We start from the raw sequence: 17,802 nt of genomic DNA, 5'->3' as shown, positions 1-17,802 counted from the left end.
ACACAAGCAGTGATGCGCCAAGCTGCTGGAAGAGAAGCCAGAGACATGCCCAGGTTGGCCACAGCTACGCGATGGAGCAGGTTGCGCCTCTGCCAGCCTGGGACAATGAGACCAGTTTTCTGAAAAGCTCAACTGCTTCTCCTCTTGCTTCACTGGGAAGAGATTCCTCTGTCCACTGGGGATTTCGTGACACGCCGAGCTGCCAGCGCCTCAGAGCAGCCAACTCTTGCCAATGGAAGCCCAGAAGAAAGCCCTGGGTTCCCAACAGCTCTGACAGTGACTGCCATTGTTTTTCATGGGAACAGAAGCAAAGCTGCACAAGTGAGCTGGGTTTTGGCCTCTTTCCTGGCTTATGTTTGCTCCTTTCGAGTCCTGGTTGGACCCAATTTCCCGAGGGGCTTTACTGGCCCCCGGGAGCAGCCTGACCCTTGGCTCCACACGGCCACCCGCAGACAGGGCAGGACACCCATCGCTGCCTGCGCCTGCTTCTGCCCTCACCCCGACCCAAGCAGAGCGTCAGGCCAGGCCTGGCTTTCTGGCGTAGCCCCAGGGAGAGAGAAAAGCAAGTTCTCCCCTTCCTGCAGACACGCATCGTCCCAGGAACAGGGCAGGATGCTCACCAGTCTGCTAGCGAGTGCCAAACCTCCCCAGACTGAATGAAGAAGAGACCACCATTAAAAAAAACACCAGCAAGTGTGAAAGAGTTTTTGTTCTAGACAGGCTCAAAAGATCCAATACTTTTTCCCTACATTAAACCAAACCAAGGTGTTGTCTATACCCCTTCTTACCCTAATCCAAATTTAATTCCCTTTGTAGGGAAATGGTGAAAAAGATCCATATCATACATGTTGTCTGTCCAAATACAGAAAGAAACCTCTTGACTCAAAGAGAGAAACTGTCAAAACAGAGTAAGCGGCTGTATAGCTTTGCCACACTGCCTAGCACCCTCCCCATGCAGCCATCCTTAGCTAGCAGGGTGGAAAAAAAAAAAAATATAAATCAAGGCCCTTTCATTCCTTGTTTCTCATTCTGCCAAATTCCCTTTTCCAGTAGCTCATCTGCATGCATTCTGGCCACAGAGACTGCGATTAATCTTCCCCCCCCCCCCCTTTAAAAAAAGGCTTTACAATAACTAAGAACTTGAACAACAATGTGATCAGTTACAAGTCTTTCCTTGCTGAATGGGACAAGTGTGTGCCTGTGTATGTGCACGCACATGTGTGTCAGAGGAGGGCACGTTCCCAGCCATGCCCGGGAGCCTGCCATTGCTCTGAGTCCACGGCCACCAGTGAGTGCTACTACAGTACACCGGTGAAAGAGGAAAGGGCACTACACAGAAATAGCTTATCGGCTGAGAGTCTCTGTACAGGAAGGGCTGCAAGCACAGCCTGCTGACGGCCCGCATAGATCCTCGTTTGTAATTCAGCTGCCAGGAGAATCTATAAGTGGGAGCTGAAAGGGACCGACATCTCTGCCGTGCACTGCAAGGAAAAGCAGCAGCTGAAGTGTCAGACAACTGCAGAAGCCAAACCCAAAGAAGAACAATTGAAAGATCAACCAGAAAACAGTTTGTAGCCTTGTCAGAAGAGTTCACTCACTGTGGAGCAGGTAAGAATGGCTGCTGTGGCTAACGCAGCAGAAAACACCTATTCTACCTTTGAAGGCAGAGATGGTGGCTTCGCCCCAGCCCCAAAAGGAACCAGCTCAGGCACAGACCCCTCGTGACAGGGCAAGAAAGGCCAACCAACACCATGCCTTACTGGCCCAGGCCAAGAAAGGCAACTGTTAATCACCGCCACAACGGAGAGACCACTGCAGTCAACTGCATCCTGCTCTGGCCCAGGGGAGGGCTGTCAGATAACCAGATTCTTTTCACAGTTCAAGAAGGGCAGTTCCCTTCCTGAGCCACAAAAAAAAAAAAAAAAAAAAAAAGAGGCTTTGTATTCCAAGCTCCAAGAGTGACTATTTGCTGAATCAGTCCAGAGAACAGGGATTACGCTCCTGGAACAGCAAGTAGAAGCCTCCTCCAGGTAAAATCTGGAACCTCTAAAGTGCTCCTGCTAATGCTAATAGATGAACACTGCCCTTCCATGCCCAGCAGTGGAAGGGTGTAATGCAGTTAGTGGTATAACAAGCACTAGCATTTAACCATTTATCAACTCCCATCTGGATTGCGGTAGTTTTCTGAAATGCACTTTTGGGAGATATTTCCTATGAGAAGAGGATGTGGATGTTTGGGGATTTGAGGGTAGGAAGGTGATGTGCACACCACAGCATACCTTGCTCAGTCAAACCGTTGCCTAGGAAGGTGATGTTCCCTTGCAGAGTCAATGGAATAAAGCATCCTGCAAGTGGCCATTTCACCGTGTCACCAACAAGCAGCTCTTGGTTTGGTTAGAATGGTTTCCACCTCCCCCAGTGGTCTGAAGAGTTCACAGTGGTATTACCCAATGTTTCGGGGAAACAGAAGGTGAGAAGTCCCCCGTTGCAAATGAATGGGTGGAGTGAGGGATGCAGATGAGCAACATCCTCTAGGACTAAGGATAAGCCCAACAGACACCTTGCATCTGATCAGAAACAGGGGGAAGGCAGGCACTGGAAGAACTGGGAAGTGGGGAAGGGTAATGCCAACGTGGGGAAGTGCATGATCTGGAGTGGTCTCGGAGTAGTTCTGCAGTGCAAACGAATGGGGAGGGGCATGGAGAAATCCCTTCTGGAATGCTGCATGAAGAGAGGTAAAGGTTGGCATCCATATGGCAGCGGACTGGGTAGGGGGCCTGTTTCCAGCAGCTCTACCCTGTTCTTCACATTTAGTGGGTTTCAATCACCACTGGCTCGTAAACTCCAGATGAGACCCTGGGGAGGCAGAGGGGAAGAAGATGAGAAAGCCAGGCTATTTCCCTTAGTCACTTAGAGCAAGCAAGTTCTTATTCAGAGCTCTCCACTCACAAACATCACCCTCTAACCCCACACAAAATACTGAAAATAACGAGTCAGTCTGGCAAGAAGTCAACCCTCATAACACAAAACAGACAGCTACGTGGCAAGCTAACACTAGAGCACTTGAAAGAGCTGGGTGTAACACATGAATCCTTCTAAAGGACAGAGGAAAGGGGGAGTATCCTGGGGAGTATCCTGCGCAAAGAGCCAGTGTTCCTGGCTTTGCTTTGCTCCCGAATTTTGTCACCGACTTGACACATCTTTGTGTTAACATTATCGCTTTTTTTTGGTTTTAACCTCAAAAAGTGCTAAGAAGTCTCAAACGCTACTAGCCAAGACACTATACTGAGAGCTATTGTGGCAACAAAAAGTTTTATTTGTTCAGACGTCTTTCATGAGACAACAAGCCCTCGACAATGGAGGGGGAGGGAGGGAAAAGGGACAATAACCGAGGCTGCTGCAGTTTCGCTGCAGGCCAGCAGGAGGCAAAGCTCCCTGCCTTCAGTCGGGTGCAAGCACAAAGGGAACCAACCTCTACCATTTTGTCCTTTTACTCCTTACTTGTGTTCTTGGATCTAACAACTAGAATCACATTATCCCTCTGAGCTCCTGCTGAGAGCTGCATTCATACTCCAGTGCAGCTGTAGCCTGTCACCAAAGGGATCCCAGGGGTGTTAATGTGGGAATAAAGCCACCATGTAGCACATGATGTTTATAAATCTCTCCTGTAGCAAAAGGTGAAAGTTTCCTGTGTACAAAGATCTAGCTAATCTCCCTGGAGCACCTCTGTCTGCCAGCCTTTCAAGGAAGCCTACCTGTTTCCCAGCTGAATACCACTCAACGTAGTTGTTCCATCTCTGCTCACAAACAACCTCAGGTTACTGTCTGCAGATAGAAAAAGAAGTAAGACATCAAAATCCAGAACTACTGACGGCTGCCAGGTGCTCCCCTCCAAGCCGCATTACACAACGGTCAGCACAGAAACAAGTGCATTTCTGGGAATGCATGTGCACGCTTTCTGGTGCTCCCACAGTAATAGAGCCCCTGGGAACTCCTCCTCTTGCTCTGAAAGGGAGCTTCACATAAAACATCAACCACAGCGTTAAGCTTTGGAAGAGTAAACGCAGATAAATTAATTCAGTGTTACTCCTCCAGCTGCTGCTTTTAAGGCAATTCCATTGATGCAAGTTCTTGGTCAGCTTAAACTCCGAACAGATGAGATGTGGGGCCTCACGCTGCTTTTGCGGGCTCACTGGAGGAGAAACTCAGCCTGTGCTGCTGGTGAGAGGTGGCTACATTCAGTCTAGTTTTAACCCATGCTGAGTAACATGTAAATCCCCATACGATAAGAATGTTGCCAAATTCGGCGCATTCAGCGATGCGTTAGTGTAATTAACTACAGAAGTACTAATAACAAGCTAAGCTCAAGTTTAAAACTTAGTGAAAAACCAGATGAAAAAGATTGATTTCTAGGCTAAACCAGAAAATTAAGAAAAAAATGCAGTGATATTATTAGTTTTCCCTTAACAGAGTCTGTGACTGCAATGGAGAAAACCCCTTCTTAGGCTCTCAGACAGACCTGATCACCAGCATACTGTGATCCATCTTTCTTCCCATCTTTTTGCAGTGACATCCTGTTTCCCCTCCAGTTGTGCTCTCCTACTTCAATACCCTTGGGCTGACCCCAGACGAAGGCCACTAGAGCAGCGCAGACAGCTGATGTAACTCATTTCCACTGCACTGAAGAACTGGTATTTTTCCCCTCTCATCCTGTATGTTTGAGCTACTGTTCAATCTCTGCTGAAGTGTGTAGCGCTATTTGCTAATGGATGTGCAGCTCTCAAATCCACATGGTTTGTTTACCTACCATAGAAACACCTAGCAAGCCCTGAAAGCAAACTGCTGTCAAAAGGAGAAGTGAGTCCATGACAGATTAAATCTGACTGTAAAAGCTTGTCAGCCTTGCTAAAAGAACAGCCAAGACCTCCCTTTGAGACTCATCCTCTCACCTTCAGTATTGCTGACATCTGTGAAGTCCTGACTCTGCATTATTTTCTCCACTATATCATCAGCATCAATCCTGGTGTCATCCACTCGGGTTGGGTGACTCTCCACTGAATCCTTTTTCCTCCTGGGGAGAGAAAATAAAGGGAAAACTTACTCAGCTTTTCAAGACACAGACTTACAGATACTCTCCTGCTTTCCTTGGCAATAGCCGCCTCTTCAGCCCCTTTTTCTGATCTACCACTCCATGAAGACAAAGGAGTAGATTCTGTCTCGCCTTCCCAGTGAAGGCACTTTGCTCCTCGGGTACCTACCGGGAGGGTCTATCCAGCAGAAGGGCTGGTCTCGGGGGGCGAGGTGGCTTCTCTGGTTTGTGGTCCCGCTCTCCCTCAGGACACTCTACTGTCATACTCAGCCCTCCAGACGCACTGCTGCTGGTGGAGGTATTCCGGCGATGGGTCAAGTCAGACATACTAGAAGAACGGGAGTGCTCCGTGCTGTAACCTGCAAAAACAGAGTGATTACAAACCAGATCTTCTCCCCTCCCTGGCAGTGCAGTTAACAGGCAGGGCAGCTTCAGACCAGCATTTCTGCTCCCATATACAGAGGTTTAGACATATACCTATGAGCTCATCTGCAGAGACTAAACAGAAGACTGATACTAAAGAGCAGAGCGAGAGAGATGGCTGCAAGTCACTCTCACAAGAGCTCACTGCAGGAAGGCAAAAGGGATGGGGCCAGTGTTGGCAGAGCCATGCGGATCAATGGTTACCGGAGATCTTAGACTGCTGGCTGGCGTAGCTGGAGTTCCGCGAGTGTCCCGAGTGGAAGACCTCCTCTGGGCTGGACAGGTTCTGATCCGGTTCTTCTGGGACACCTGCCAAGGAATAACAAGGCACTCCACTTACACCGTAGCCAAGTCAGCACATTGCCTGCTGATCGCCTTGGACTGGAGGCTGATCTTGGGACGCTAGATGCAGGAAAGGGCAAGTCTGTTGGCAAGCCCTGCTGTATAGGCCAGCACAGCTTAGAAGCAGCTAAGGAGCAGGGGCGACAATAATGAGCTTCTCTGTCAAGCTTTTCACTAATTCTAGCATCCAGCACCTGAACTTACAAGCATTTCTGGGCGCTTGAAGGATCTAGGACAGGTAGTATCTGAAGCTATCCATAGTCAAAAGCATTAAGCTAAGACCAAGAAAGCATCAAACAGCCACTGGCAGTAAAGTCTTACAGCCTCCATTTGGGTGCTTCTCCTATTACTACCTTTTCCCTTCTATTACTTGTGGGAGAGCCCATGCCATCTAAATCACATCTGAATTTGATACAGAAACCTCAGCATAACCTCTGCTCCTTTGCGGTCACCCCCGCTTGCCTCTCTTGCGGCAAGCTCATCCAAAAGTGCACAAGTGTAACATGTTAGCCAGCTTTTTATGAAAAGCCCTTGGACACCGTGCTAAGTCACTGAGGCAATGAAACTAGAGTGCTATTTTGGTGCAGCGTATCTGCCTGTACATTTGGAGTGTGCTGGGAAGAATAAAAGGCTATGGGAAAATGCAGTGCCCTTGAAAACGGGCTCATACAGAAGCCAAAGAACTCTGCATCAGCAGCTGGAACAAAGCCATTACACCTCAAACCAACCTCTAAAACCTTCAGAGGAACTTTTCTAGAAGATATGTGTGAGCAACAGAATAGCTGAGCTGAGAACAATGTTAAGTGTCACTGAACACAATGGAAAGCAGGGATGAGTGCAATACATGAATTATTAAATCCCCAGTAAAAAGAACAAATTGCTTTCTCCCCACTAACAGAAACACAAGGCAAAGATTCACGCTTCCTCTCCTCAGTTGCACTTAATAGATAATTTTGTTTTTCTCAATTTTCTTAATGAGCAGAGGGATGAAGATGGGTGTGGGAAAACATGAAAAAATTAAAGAGTTTCTGTACTGGCAACTGCTGGGAAAAACAGAAGAGTGTCCAGGCACAGCCAAGTGTTGCATGGCTCCAGGACGGGCATTCATACCCGAGCTGAGAATGGCAGTTCTTGGCTTGGTCTGACGCAGAGAACCAATCGTGGCTGAACTGCTGCTGCTTGTGGTTCCCTCGCCCTTACAGGTCAGCTGCAGGGTAGAGTCCTGTCCTGGTATGGTGATGGATTTGGCGGTGGAAGGAGGCCTGTAATCAGAAGTGGAGAAGGTTACAGGCTGCCAGGCAGGGACGATGAATCACCCCACCACAGCAGCAATCCCCACTCTGCTCTATCAGGAGGGTCCCCCTACCTGCACCCACCCTTCATGGGGAAGGTGTCAGCCCTCTGTGACTGGTGACACAGTGCAACATCGGATTCTGCTTTCCTCCATGCAAGACTTGGGTGTTCCCTACCTCGTACTGCATCTGGACTGCATTACAAGGGAAAGCAAGTTTCTGAGGCCAGTTAAGGCAAAAAGGGACCATTCAATCATTTATACAGGACAACAGGCTCAGAGACTGTACTGTCCTGCAAAAGACCATCCAGGGCTGCCCTTTTCCCCCAACACGTGTCCAGTGGCCAGTTGGCCTCACAAACAGGAACCAGTTTGCTGTTGTCCAGCTCTAAATTCCAGCACCCCTTCGTTACACCTTTCTGGCTCAGGTCAAAAGAAGCCTTTTATCCCAGCAACCCCATCCCCTTATGAGTGTACTTTTACAATGATCAAATAAGCTTTCCATTTTTCAACTGACGATTAAACTCCTTTTCAGTGAGACTGAAGTGTTTTTCCAGCTGTCAAAATTATTTTTCTGGTTATTCTGCGTGCTCCCAACATCCCTTTGTAAATGCTGACTGTAGGGCAGAGCAGTCAGTGCCTGGAGCCCCCTCCCTTCCTCCAGAAGTGTTTTTGGGTGGAAGCCATGGCATGTGCAGTGTGGCAAACTGAATATTCCTGTTGGAGTCCTAACTTCCCTGTAGCCTGAAGTCTGAACTGGAACTAATGGATCACATTATGCTTTTCAAGTGAGGAGTGAGAAAGAAAAACTTTTATTTGTCTCACTTGGAGCTCTGAGGGAAGATGCTACATGCAAGGACCTTTGCAGTATTTTGTGAGAGAAAAATAAAGTGCCGAGAATATTTTATATGGGCAGCCAAACAGCCATAAAGGTTTCAGGAAACCCACAGCATGCCTTCCCCAGGAAAAAAAACCCCAGCCCTCCCTAATCATGTTATCAGTGATTTACATGCATCTGGGTACTCTGGGGACTTTGCTTTGCAGGTTAATAAGGACTTTACAGCCTTAACCAAGCAAAGCGTTCCTGCAGCAGCCGCGGGAGCAGCCCCTGGGTTCGTCAGCTCAGGCAGACAACCCACTCTGCCCTCCTGCACGGCACCCAGGAGGAGAAGGTTCATCCGAGTGCTGCAGAAAGTCAGTGCTCGGAAGTGATTTCCCAGCACGGTTTAATTCCTGCCTAATCCCCTAATGAGTGCCGTTTCTCAAAAGCTCCACTGATCAAGGACTATTCTACATGCAAAGCTTCCATTTTTAGACATTTGCACATCATCAACATAAAAAGAAGAAACAGGAATGACTGCAGAAATCCTTTAAGAAAATTAGGAGGTTTGACATTCAGACTGACCCTGCTTACATTAAATGGATATATATATTCAATTCTGTATAATTTTCAGGCACTCTAACAGTGGGACATGCTTCCACAGTGAAGGAGCAACAGGTATTTTTGTCAGACATATTATTGCCAGACCCAGTACCCTAGCTTTAAAACATGTGTTACTGTTACAAAGTTATTGTTTAAGATATCCAAAACTTCTTTATTACACTTCCTTCTGAAGCAGAAATTTTTCAGAATCAGTTGACACTGCATTTAGGGTTTCAAAGTCTCAGAAAACGCCGCAGCGCCATGAAGAGCCATTCACAAGATAAACCAACCAGAAGTTATGCAGCATTTTATAACAAGAATGCAAACTAATTTATACACTTTAAGCTAGCTCCTAAAATTAAACCTTTTAGCCCAGGGTACCACTACTACAAGAGATGGGCTCAAGGTAAAGCTTTCTTCTCTCATGCTGTTGGGAGTCAACACAAAATATTTCTATCAGCACATGGCAGTCCCGTATCCTCACACACCGAACAGCACACTAAGGCAGGCTGGCTTGGAATGCAGAGTCTTGCAACGCAAGCAGGAAGGTACATGTTGCCAGTATGTTTCTTAAGTTGATCCCCCAACAATTCTTTAAGCAACAAAACTGCTTCATAGCTTAACTATCCTTATTCTTTCCTATCACATGATTACAATTTCTCTGCTAATTAACAGAAATTGTGAAGCTGGGCCCCTGCAGAAGAAAAGGAGAACTAAAATGTTTCAGCCTTGCAGTATTTTTATTGTTGTTTCAATTCAAGATCTTTATCCTGTGTGATAGGTGCTGAAGTGTGTCTGTTTCAAAGACTGTTTTCTTCATTGACCTTTCCCTTCTCAGAGGTTAGTGAAACCGACTGAAGAGCTATGAGAAATTCCATCCTTCATGCAAAACGTCCATTAGTTTCCAAATCCTAACTAACACTAGCAGGGAAAATACTGGCCCAACCAATAACCAACCTGGGAAAACCAGAGCAGAGACAAACCAACCAACAGCACAAGCTGGCTTAGCTATTCTGTCTGATTCAACAATCCAGACCACCAGTTTTGAGCTTCCCCCTGTACTTCCCAATATCGAGGGCATCTTTTCACCCTCCCCATCAATTTTAGTCTCCAGCAAAGAATGGCGAAAGAACCAAGTGTCCTGGTCTGCCCAGAATGGGGCAAGCACCCAGAAACTCACGTTTTGAAGCAGGGGTCCCCCGAGAGCAGGGACATTCCGATGGTGACCTGGAGAGGGAGGACAAGGCACATCATTAGCCACGCTGCAGTGCGCTCCTCACTTCACAACAGCCAGGAGGTCAAGGGCTACGTGTAAAGATTAGCAAGACCTAGTTCCTTTCCAAAGGAAATCAGCTTCAAGGATTTAGCAAGGTATTTCCCTCCCTGCCCCAAATCACTGGCATCAGTAACTCCAAGTTGCAGTGGTTCAGCAGGACACCGGCCTGGCCACCCTGACAATGCACTTAACTTTTTTCCCCCTTCTGTTCACGCTTTCTTTGATGACAAGGAATGCTAGTGAGGGTCATCACTTGGCCAAATGGATGCCAAGATATCAAAGGGCAAGTCTGATAATAGGAAACTTCCCAAAGTTAGACTAGCAGCATAAAAGCAAAATCATGTCTCTGTACAGAACAGGACCTTCTCTCAGGCCCAGCACTGCACTCTGGCTGTCATCTTTCTGAATTCCATAGTAGGATTTCCACTCTGGCAGTACCAGCTGCCGTACCTTTAGGATGGAGTTGTCCTGTCGGGTGTTCTTAGTATCATAGCCTTCCAGCAAGCAGCAACGGACAGTAGATCCGGAGCCCGCAAATTCTGCCAGATTTAGATCAGCAAAGCCCAGCTGTAGCCAAGAAAACAATGGAGGGGAAGGGGAGAGAACAAAAAAAAAATCATTCAATGAAGGGATACACGGTGTCACACAGACCAAAGGAAGAGAGCGCATCTGTGAGTGAGGGCAGAAACAAGAGCTGGTACACACAGAGTCACATCTGTGAAGACCCCCTACTCTCGAGGATGGGCAAAGTCCCATTCCTCTTCCTAAGCCAGGTGGACACTTGGAGGCCTTCAGGAAACCAGCCCTGCATGGAGGACGGATGTACAGTAGCAGCTCTGGCCAGGACAGCGTTAACCAGCCCCCAGCCATTGCATAACCAAGGACATGGAAGGCACTAGGTCAACGATGTGGAAAAAACAGAATCACACATACACAAACATAATAAGGCACTCTTTGTATCGGGCCATCCCAGAATGCAGTGGAGCATGTGAACCAGGAGATGAAAGGATATTGTTACAGAGGAAAGTGACACTGTCCTGAAAAACAAACCCACGACTTTCAGCGCAGCAAGCTGGGAGTCCAGAACCATGCAGTGGTGCATGTGCCTCACCCCCCCCAGACACAGCTCCTGGGCTGGGGAACTCCTGGAGCAAAGTTTCCTTAACACCGCTGAGATTTAACTAGCAAATGGTATGTTTGACAGGCAGAAGGGAAGAAAAATATTTGAGAGATTTAGCTGTGAGCTCTCTAAACCTTCTCTAACAAAGAGGAAGCAAACAGGTAAGGTCACAGGCAAATTCAAAGAGGGTACTGATGCCTCTAGAATAAGGACAAACACACCAAGGAGTGCCTGAAAGAGAGAACTTTTGCTTTTCTACTCTAGTGCCTAGCATATAAATACAGTGTTTTCCTCAAACAAAAAGTTATAGCTTCTTTTATGCAGAGCTTTAGCAATAAAGGTCAGTTGTATCTCATCTAATCTGATCAGGAAGAGATGCTGTACCCCGTATTTGGCCAAACCATCCAAGCATGGATAGTTTGCGTCACTTCAACGTACAGCCCAGCTTCCATGAGAACATGGAGAGAAGATGGAAAAGTAGCAGCTCGGACCTAGCTGTTATTTTGTGCATTGCAGTACATTTCTCCTGCCCTTGTATTGACAGCCAGATGATACAGCCGAACTGGGAACCTCAAACAGAAGCACCATCCTGAGGATATGTGGTGCTCTGTCAACTGTGGAAGCTGATAGGGAGTCACAGCACAAACCACAGGCACTGCCGTATGAACCCTGGCTCCCACTGTTCCAAATCAAAAGTCTAAACCACAGCCTGCACTAGATATATGATTTAGGGGAAGACAGCAGCAACATTAGCATAGCTGCTTCCTCCATCCCATTCTCAAAGGGGAACAAGAGCTGATGGCAAAGGAAAAAAAAAAAGTGTGGGATAGCATAGGAATCTTTCTTCAGCAAAAGAAGGAAGGAAAAAAATAACCTAACTTTTCTCCCTCCTTAAAAATTCCCTTAACACAAGTGTTTCTCCAGCCCTTGCTGTAGATATTCCTCCGTCTCTTCTAGCCAGGGGCTATGCTGCTTGCTGAATGTTCACTGATAAGGAAAAAAACAGTGAATTTTTATCTATCAGAGATAAACAGGACAGGAGAAAGCCACAGATGGAACTGCAATCCATCACTGTGACAAAACTAGAGGACAGAAGAGACATGGCACGACCACACCAGCAGAACAATATGGCAGAGGAGTGGCCCAGACCCTTCCCAGTGCCTCTTCCTCCACCACAGCACTAACTTCTCTGAGAATATCGACATCAGAGTGTGGGAGAACCCTCCAGCGACCCAAACGGCGTGCTGAGGTCAGAAGCTCTTCTCAGGAAGCAGACTCCCAGTATATAGAGGAAGGATCCCTTAACAAAAGGATGTTTTCAGATGTAACCTTTCAGAATAGTTTCCTCAGTTTTCCAGCCAGCTGATGGTGTTTCTTCCAGCTTGGGGAAAGAGTTTCCGCTTTATCAGTCTTTCCTGTTGGCTTCCGCTCTATAACCCCTGACACTGAAGTGACATTAACGTCAAACCAAAAGGTGTGCAAGTTGATGGAAACTCTGTCTTGAGCACAAACAGCTCCATCACTCTCAGTTCCTGCTGAACGGGGACCAGGTAAAGAGGGCATTCACAAGTTGCATTTTCATCTACATCTGCTGCCACAATTGGAGTAGTTTTCAGCTGAATGAATACAGTTGAAAGAGGTAAGGACTCATTGTTTAGAATGGGAAAATAGTTGCATGAACATACACTACAGACTTCTGCTAGAAACGTTATGAATCCCAGGTAAGTCAGTTCTGCCATGAGGACCTGCCTGGAACAAGCTTGGTCCACAGGGCAAGACTGCAAAGTTTAATCACCCTGTCTGGTGTGACATCCCTTGGCTCCATGCTGCTGAAATGCTCAGGTCATCTTCTGTTGAATTCTAGGAGAACACATCTGTCTTCTTCAGGGGAGACCAAGAAAGATACCAGCCCAAGAGATGACAAGTACTTGAGATTTGGTCCCCAATTCTGAGCTGGAGCAACTAAGTCTCTTTCAAAACACAACTGGAGACTAAGTAGAAGGGAAGTAGGTTAGGACATGGCCTGAATAAGAGCCCAGGTTAACTCCTCCATGGAGACGTGCCTTCAGACTTCCTTTAATTCTGCATTTACAAATGCTGTGGGAATCTTGAGGATGGACACTGTGCGAGGAGGAGCCTAATGCATTTACTTTGTCTCTGAGGCATGTCTCTTCCTCCAGCTATGCTGCCCTCCCTGGACAGGCAGCTCTGCAGAATGAAGGAATAATCTCCCCTCAGTGTGAAATTAGTGAAAGAGAAACTGATGGCCCTAGAGACCATGTCCTAATTAGCAACAAAAAAGGAACGGTGGGGGCAGCAGCTCTGCCCTCTATCACACAGCACAGCAGTACATCGGAGTGAGTGCAGTTCACCCTTCAGAGCCAGTTGCCTCCATGGTCTCAGGAAGGATATTGATTAGAAGAAATTCTTACAAGGTTATGTGTGACCTGAACATCTGTTTCTTAGAAAACAGCAGCAGTGACTCATTTTCAAACAAACATGGTTTCAGGCTCTGCGTGAGCTCAACTTCTAAGCCAACATTGTCTCTTGGTCCAGCACAAAGAGAAGGAGGTGGCCCACTGTCTCTCCCATAGAACAGGCAAGAAAACAGGGGGGGAAACAACCCAAAACATCCCTGCTGATCAGTCTGGTTTCTGCCTCAATGTCTCTTGTACTTTGGAAGGCGGTGAATTCTGCTGTAGGTTTCTGCCTGCACTCACGAGGCAGCAAGATGCCTACCCCAGCCACAGCTGGCTGCTGTATTCTGGCAAACAGAACTGGAGTCTGTGTTTCTTTATTAGCAAGATGTTGCCAGAAGCCAGAGAGTTCACATCTGACTCAGAACTTCCCCAAAGTTTGAGGACATGCAGATCATCTTCCCAACCCCCTTCTCAAATCCACATCCAGTGCAATCTGGATCCTGTCCCAGCAAGTCTATTTTTTGGGGAAATCACTTAACTCAGGCCTAAACTAAGAACTAATGACTGACTGTCCAAATTGCTTCATGCAGCAGCCACTGGTTTCTAATGGGTGTAAAGCACTAACAGAAGACAAGACCATTACCACTCTGCCACGTTTGCTTTTCTGTGCTCTTACCTTTGAGTAGGTTTTTCCGCCCTTCAGCTCCTATAATGGGAGACAAAACAAACAGGAAAAGCAGCTATTATATGTGCTGGGGAAAACAGGGGGAAAGTCATTACTCAGTTCTGGAATTTGCTTTCAGGATTCTACAAACCTCTGTCTCCCAAGGGTTACCACCACCCTGGTCACCCCCCACCTCTGTCAAGCACCCTTGCTGGAGAGAGAGGCTCCGTTCAAGTCACATCCTAGCCCAAACAATCCTTCCTTCCCACCACTTCCATCCAATTCTTCTTGCTGCCAAAAAACCAGCTAGTAACCAACACCAGTAACACTGGTAGTAGTACCTGCCAGAAGCAGAAGCTAGATGCTCACCTTACGGACAGATACTCGGCAGATGCAGGGGTCCAGGAGTCCTGTGGCTGGGTTGGCACTCATTTTACACACAAAGGTGAATTTCTTTTTCCAGCGGACACAGTTTTCCTGAACTTCCTCTCTATGAGAATGGAAAAAAAAACAGCCTTCAAATAAAGGTACAAAACCAAATCAATCCTGACTGTTAAGTATTTTTTTTTAATGACAGGCAACCTGGGCTTAAAGATCCTCTACAGCACAGCTTGGTCCACACCACCTGAAACTGCACCACACAAAGGTGTTACGTTAGCATCAAGCTTTTCACCAGTCAATACAGGTAAAATCCACCTAGGTTACAGGGAAGACTAATCAACTCATCAACAGAGTTTGCCTTTAAAACTCTCACAAGCTCTCTGACATTTCCTGCTTAGCTGGTTTAGCTCATTCATCATCCGGCCCGGATAGAGCAGACCTCCGTAACAGAATTGGGCTGAAGGTTCGCAAGCTTATCTTCTTACAGCCTCTGTACAGCAAACGTGCTATGTGTTCTGGACGGCTTGTCCTTCCCAGGCAGCCATCCTGCTTCTTATGCTGGGACTAAGCCAGCGAGGACAGCCAGCTCAAAGGAGGACAAAAACGTTATGTGGAAATACTCCTGGGTGCACACAGACAGGACCAAGCCAAGCAAACACTGTGCTTCAAATCATGGAGTTCAGACAGTAACTGGAGCAGTCCCAGCCAGGGAGGAGGCAGTCTTCCTTGCACAGCCTCTCACCAGCTACCTGATCTCCAGGGCAAGCGGAGAAGCACATGGAGAAGAAGGCTTCCCGAGTGCAGGAATTGCTTTAGGTATAGCTTTGGCTTCCACCCTTCAAAGGAGGCAGGTTCAGAGGAGCCTCGAAACCCGGTGTGTGGGTCCTTCCACACGGCTCTGTTTCCCCACTGATCCTCTGCAGGACCTGATCTGTTTATGGCTCAGAGCCTGGCCCTCAGCCAATTAAGTTCTCAAAGTAATGAGGTCGGGGGCGGGGGGGGGGGAAGTGTGGGGAGGGAAGGGAAGGCAAGGCACTTTTGACAGCTATGAGCTTGCAAGTTTGCATCTCGCTCTTATCTCTCCTCTTAGCACAGGACAAAGGGGCAAGGGCAGGCGATAAAATGTTTGCTTTAGCAGGGAAAGGGAGGCTTCCCACCATCTGACCCCGGCGGGCACCGTGCACAGCAAAGAGATCGGTGGCAAAGGGGAGAACGATCAGTCTTGGTATCGCCTGAAGTCTCCTGGGAAGGAAGGGGCAGAAGCCGGCATAGAGTGCAACAAACCCTTCCGCAACCTCGAGGTGAGCCCAACAGAACAGATACCAGGGACGGGATCCTGACCCAGGAGGTCCCTGCAGTCCTCTGAGCTATTCTGTGGGACCTGAATGTGCCGGCCAAGGCAAACACAGAGAACAGGAGTAGCTGACAAATAACTGAAACCTGTAATCCCCTGTAATGCAGATAAGGGCTGATCATCCCTGTTAAAAACGTGGGAAAACAGAAGGCAGAAATTCCTTCAAGGCAGTGAACTTAACTCCTTCCAGACGGCACTAAGGCTAGCTATTGAAGTCATTGAAAGTGAGACATCTAAGTGCCGAAAGTACCTTTGAATCTGGGATTAATTCAAGATGAGATCTGGTTCTCATTGCTCCACTCAACTCACTCCAGCTCTTTCAGACAGGAGAGGAAACACTTCCAGAGGGATTAAAAAGGCTTTGCCTATAATAAAACGTTCACCGAGCCAGCCAAATTAGGCAAGTTAAATTTCAGATGTGAGGTGCCTTAAACCTGACTTAGTAGTAGGTATCTCGAATGACCTAAAGGAAGGAAAACTCAGATACCAATGAAAAAAGGAATTCAACAGAACAGAAAAATGCTTGGGAACACACGTGCTTCAGAAATGCAAGGAAGGCACAACAGATGCATAAAATACCAAATATTTTAGCAGTGTTAGTCGTCTTTAAAAAGGAACTGCTATTCTCTAGAGAGCAAGCTAATGCTAATTCCGCTAACGACACCAGAGCTTCAAGCTGAATCCTGTAAGGCAGCTATAAGCAAACGGTATTTGGATCAGACAGGTACAACAGCCCGTTGCTGCAAACCTCATTCACAAACGTGGCTCAGAGCTCTAACTCCTGTCACAAGCAAGTATTTAGGTGACTAAGCTCCGGCTCAAACACCCATCTCATGCGCCTGGGTCCCTGCAGCTACTTCGTCAGTAGGACAGGCAAGAACTGCTCCAGCACGCGAGTTTCCTTACTCATGAGTTCTTGCTCATATCACAATGCAGCTATGATTAAGCATCCGCTGGATGCTGCTAAGTCCAATGAAGGCTAATTACTTCAAACCATGGCAAAAAGTACTGATTAGTAATAGAGCTCCTTCATAGCTAATTTGCTGTTAGCATAAGCTCTGCTAACAGACATTATGCTTCTTAGTAAGGATGTATGTTTGCTTTCCAAAACTGCTGTAGATACCACACGGCGCAAGGGATTAGGAAAAGGATTTGGGGGGGGTTATGTTACACACAGCACCATGAACATGAACCCAAGCTGCAGGTGCATGTGTAGCTTGGGGCTTTTTATGTCTTCAGAATAGTCTGCACAGGGCGGAAAGGAATTTACAAGGTAAAATTCAGAGCCACTTTCCAGTCACAAGTGTCACAATCACTCAACAATGACTTTCAACTTTCTTTTTTACTTTAAAGAGTGGCTTGTAAGGGTGGGGGCTGAGTCTGTATTGTTAGACAAGCAAGTGACAGCACTATTGTTTCAAGCTAAACTATAAAATATTAGTTCCACATTTGCAGAAGATGGCATGTGGGGAAGCGATGGGCTTTGTCTATCCACCTCCCACCAAGCTATCGTTAGGCTGGTAATTAGAGAAGACTAAAATAGGAAAAAAAAGCAGACTCAGATGAAGAGCAGTTTTGTATTTAGCCCTAGAATATTCTGATGTACAATTAGGAAGCATCACACAGAAACCAAAAAAAACCACACAAGAAGTGTGGTGAGGGCTGCACCGAGAGGCGTTTCCTTCCATCCTAATCACAAGGCACCTAAAACCAAAGCAGAAACTAACAGCTTAAAACCAGAAGTGTCTAATTTTAAGTTTTACTCTGTATTTGGAGAGCCAGAAATATATCAGACCAAAGCCTGATACTAAGTGCCAATTCAACTGGTCTTAAGAAGTTTTATTTTAAAAATGCCGTCTGTACCATTTTGCAGAAAGACTCCCAGAAGGTTGAATCCCTGCCAAGCTAAGCTTTGCCCTCTTCTGACTCGAGACTTATTCAAAGCTGTGTAATTACTCTTCTAGACCTAAATATACCTCCTCAGAATAAACTGATGCAACCCTGCATCAGCTTTTGTGC

At 47.0% G+C, this 17,802-nt stretch overlaps 1 protein-coding gene across 3 annotated transcripts in view; it reads right to left on the bottom strand.

Moving 5' to 3' along the window:
• The window catches only part of EEIG1 (estrogen-induced osteoclastogenesis regulator 1), a 37,982-nt gene that overhangs the window by 2,386 nt on the left and 17,794 nt on the right, over window positions 1–17,802 (bottom strand). For 2 of the 3 annotated variants that reach the window (XM_074608636.1, XM_074608638.1), the window contains 10 exons: window positions 14,418–14,538; window positions 14,061–14,090; window positions 10,295–10,411; window positions 9,749–9,795; window positions 6,965–7,116; window positions 5,717–5,821; window positions 5,259–5,448; window positions 4,950–5,071; window positions 3,756–3,825; window positions 2,280–2,856 (listed from right to left, as the gene is read on the bottom strand). In XM_074608636.1, coding sequence (XP_074464737.1) covers window positions 2,811–2,856; window positions 3,756–3,825; window positions 4,950–5,071; window positions 5,259–5,448; window positions 5,717–5,821; window positions 6,965–7,116; window positions 9,749–9,795; window positions 10,295–10,411; window positions 14,061–14,090; window positions 14,418–14,538 — 1,000 coding nt within the window. In that variant the 3' untranslated portion in view covers window positions 2,280–2,810. Of the gene's footprint in view, window positions 1–2,279; window positions 2,857–3,755; window positions 3,826–4,949; window positions 5,072–5,258; window positions 5,449–5,716; window positions 5,822–6,964; window positions 7,117–9,748; window positions 9,796–10,294; window positions 10,412–14,060; window positions 14,091–14,417; window positions 14,539–14,630; window positions 14,660–17,802 lie in introns of those variants that run through there. The other variant, XM_074608637.1, reaches the window with a different exon arrangement.

The sequence above is a fragment of the Larus michahellis genome, chromosome 15 (genome assembly GCF_964199755.1).
Source record: "Larus michahellis chromosome 15, bLarMic1.1, whole genome shotgun sequence".
Lineage (NCBI taxonomy): Eukaryota > Metazoa > Chordata > Aves > Charadriiformes > Laridae > Larus > Larus michahellis.
The sequence above is the reverse complement of the archived record's forward strand: the minus strand, read 5'-3'. Positions and strand labels throughout refer to the sequence as shown.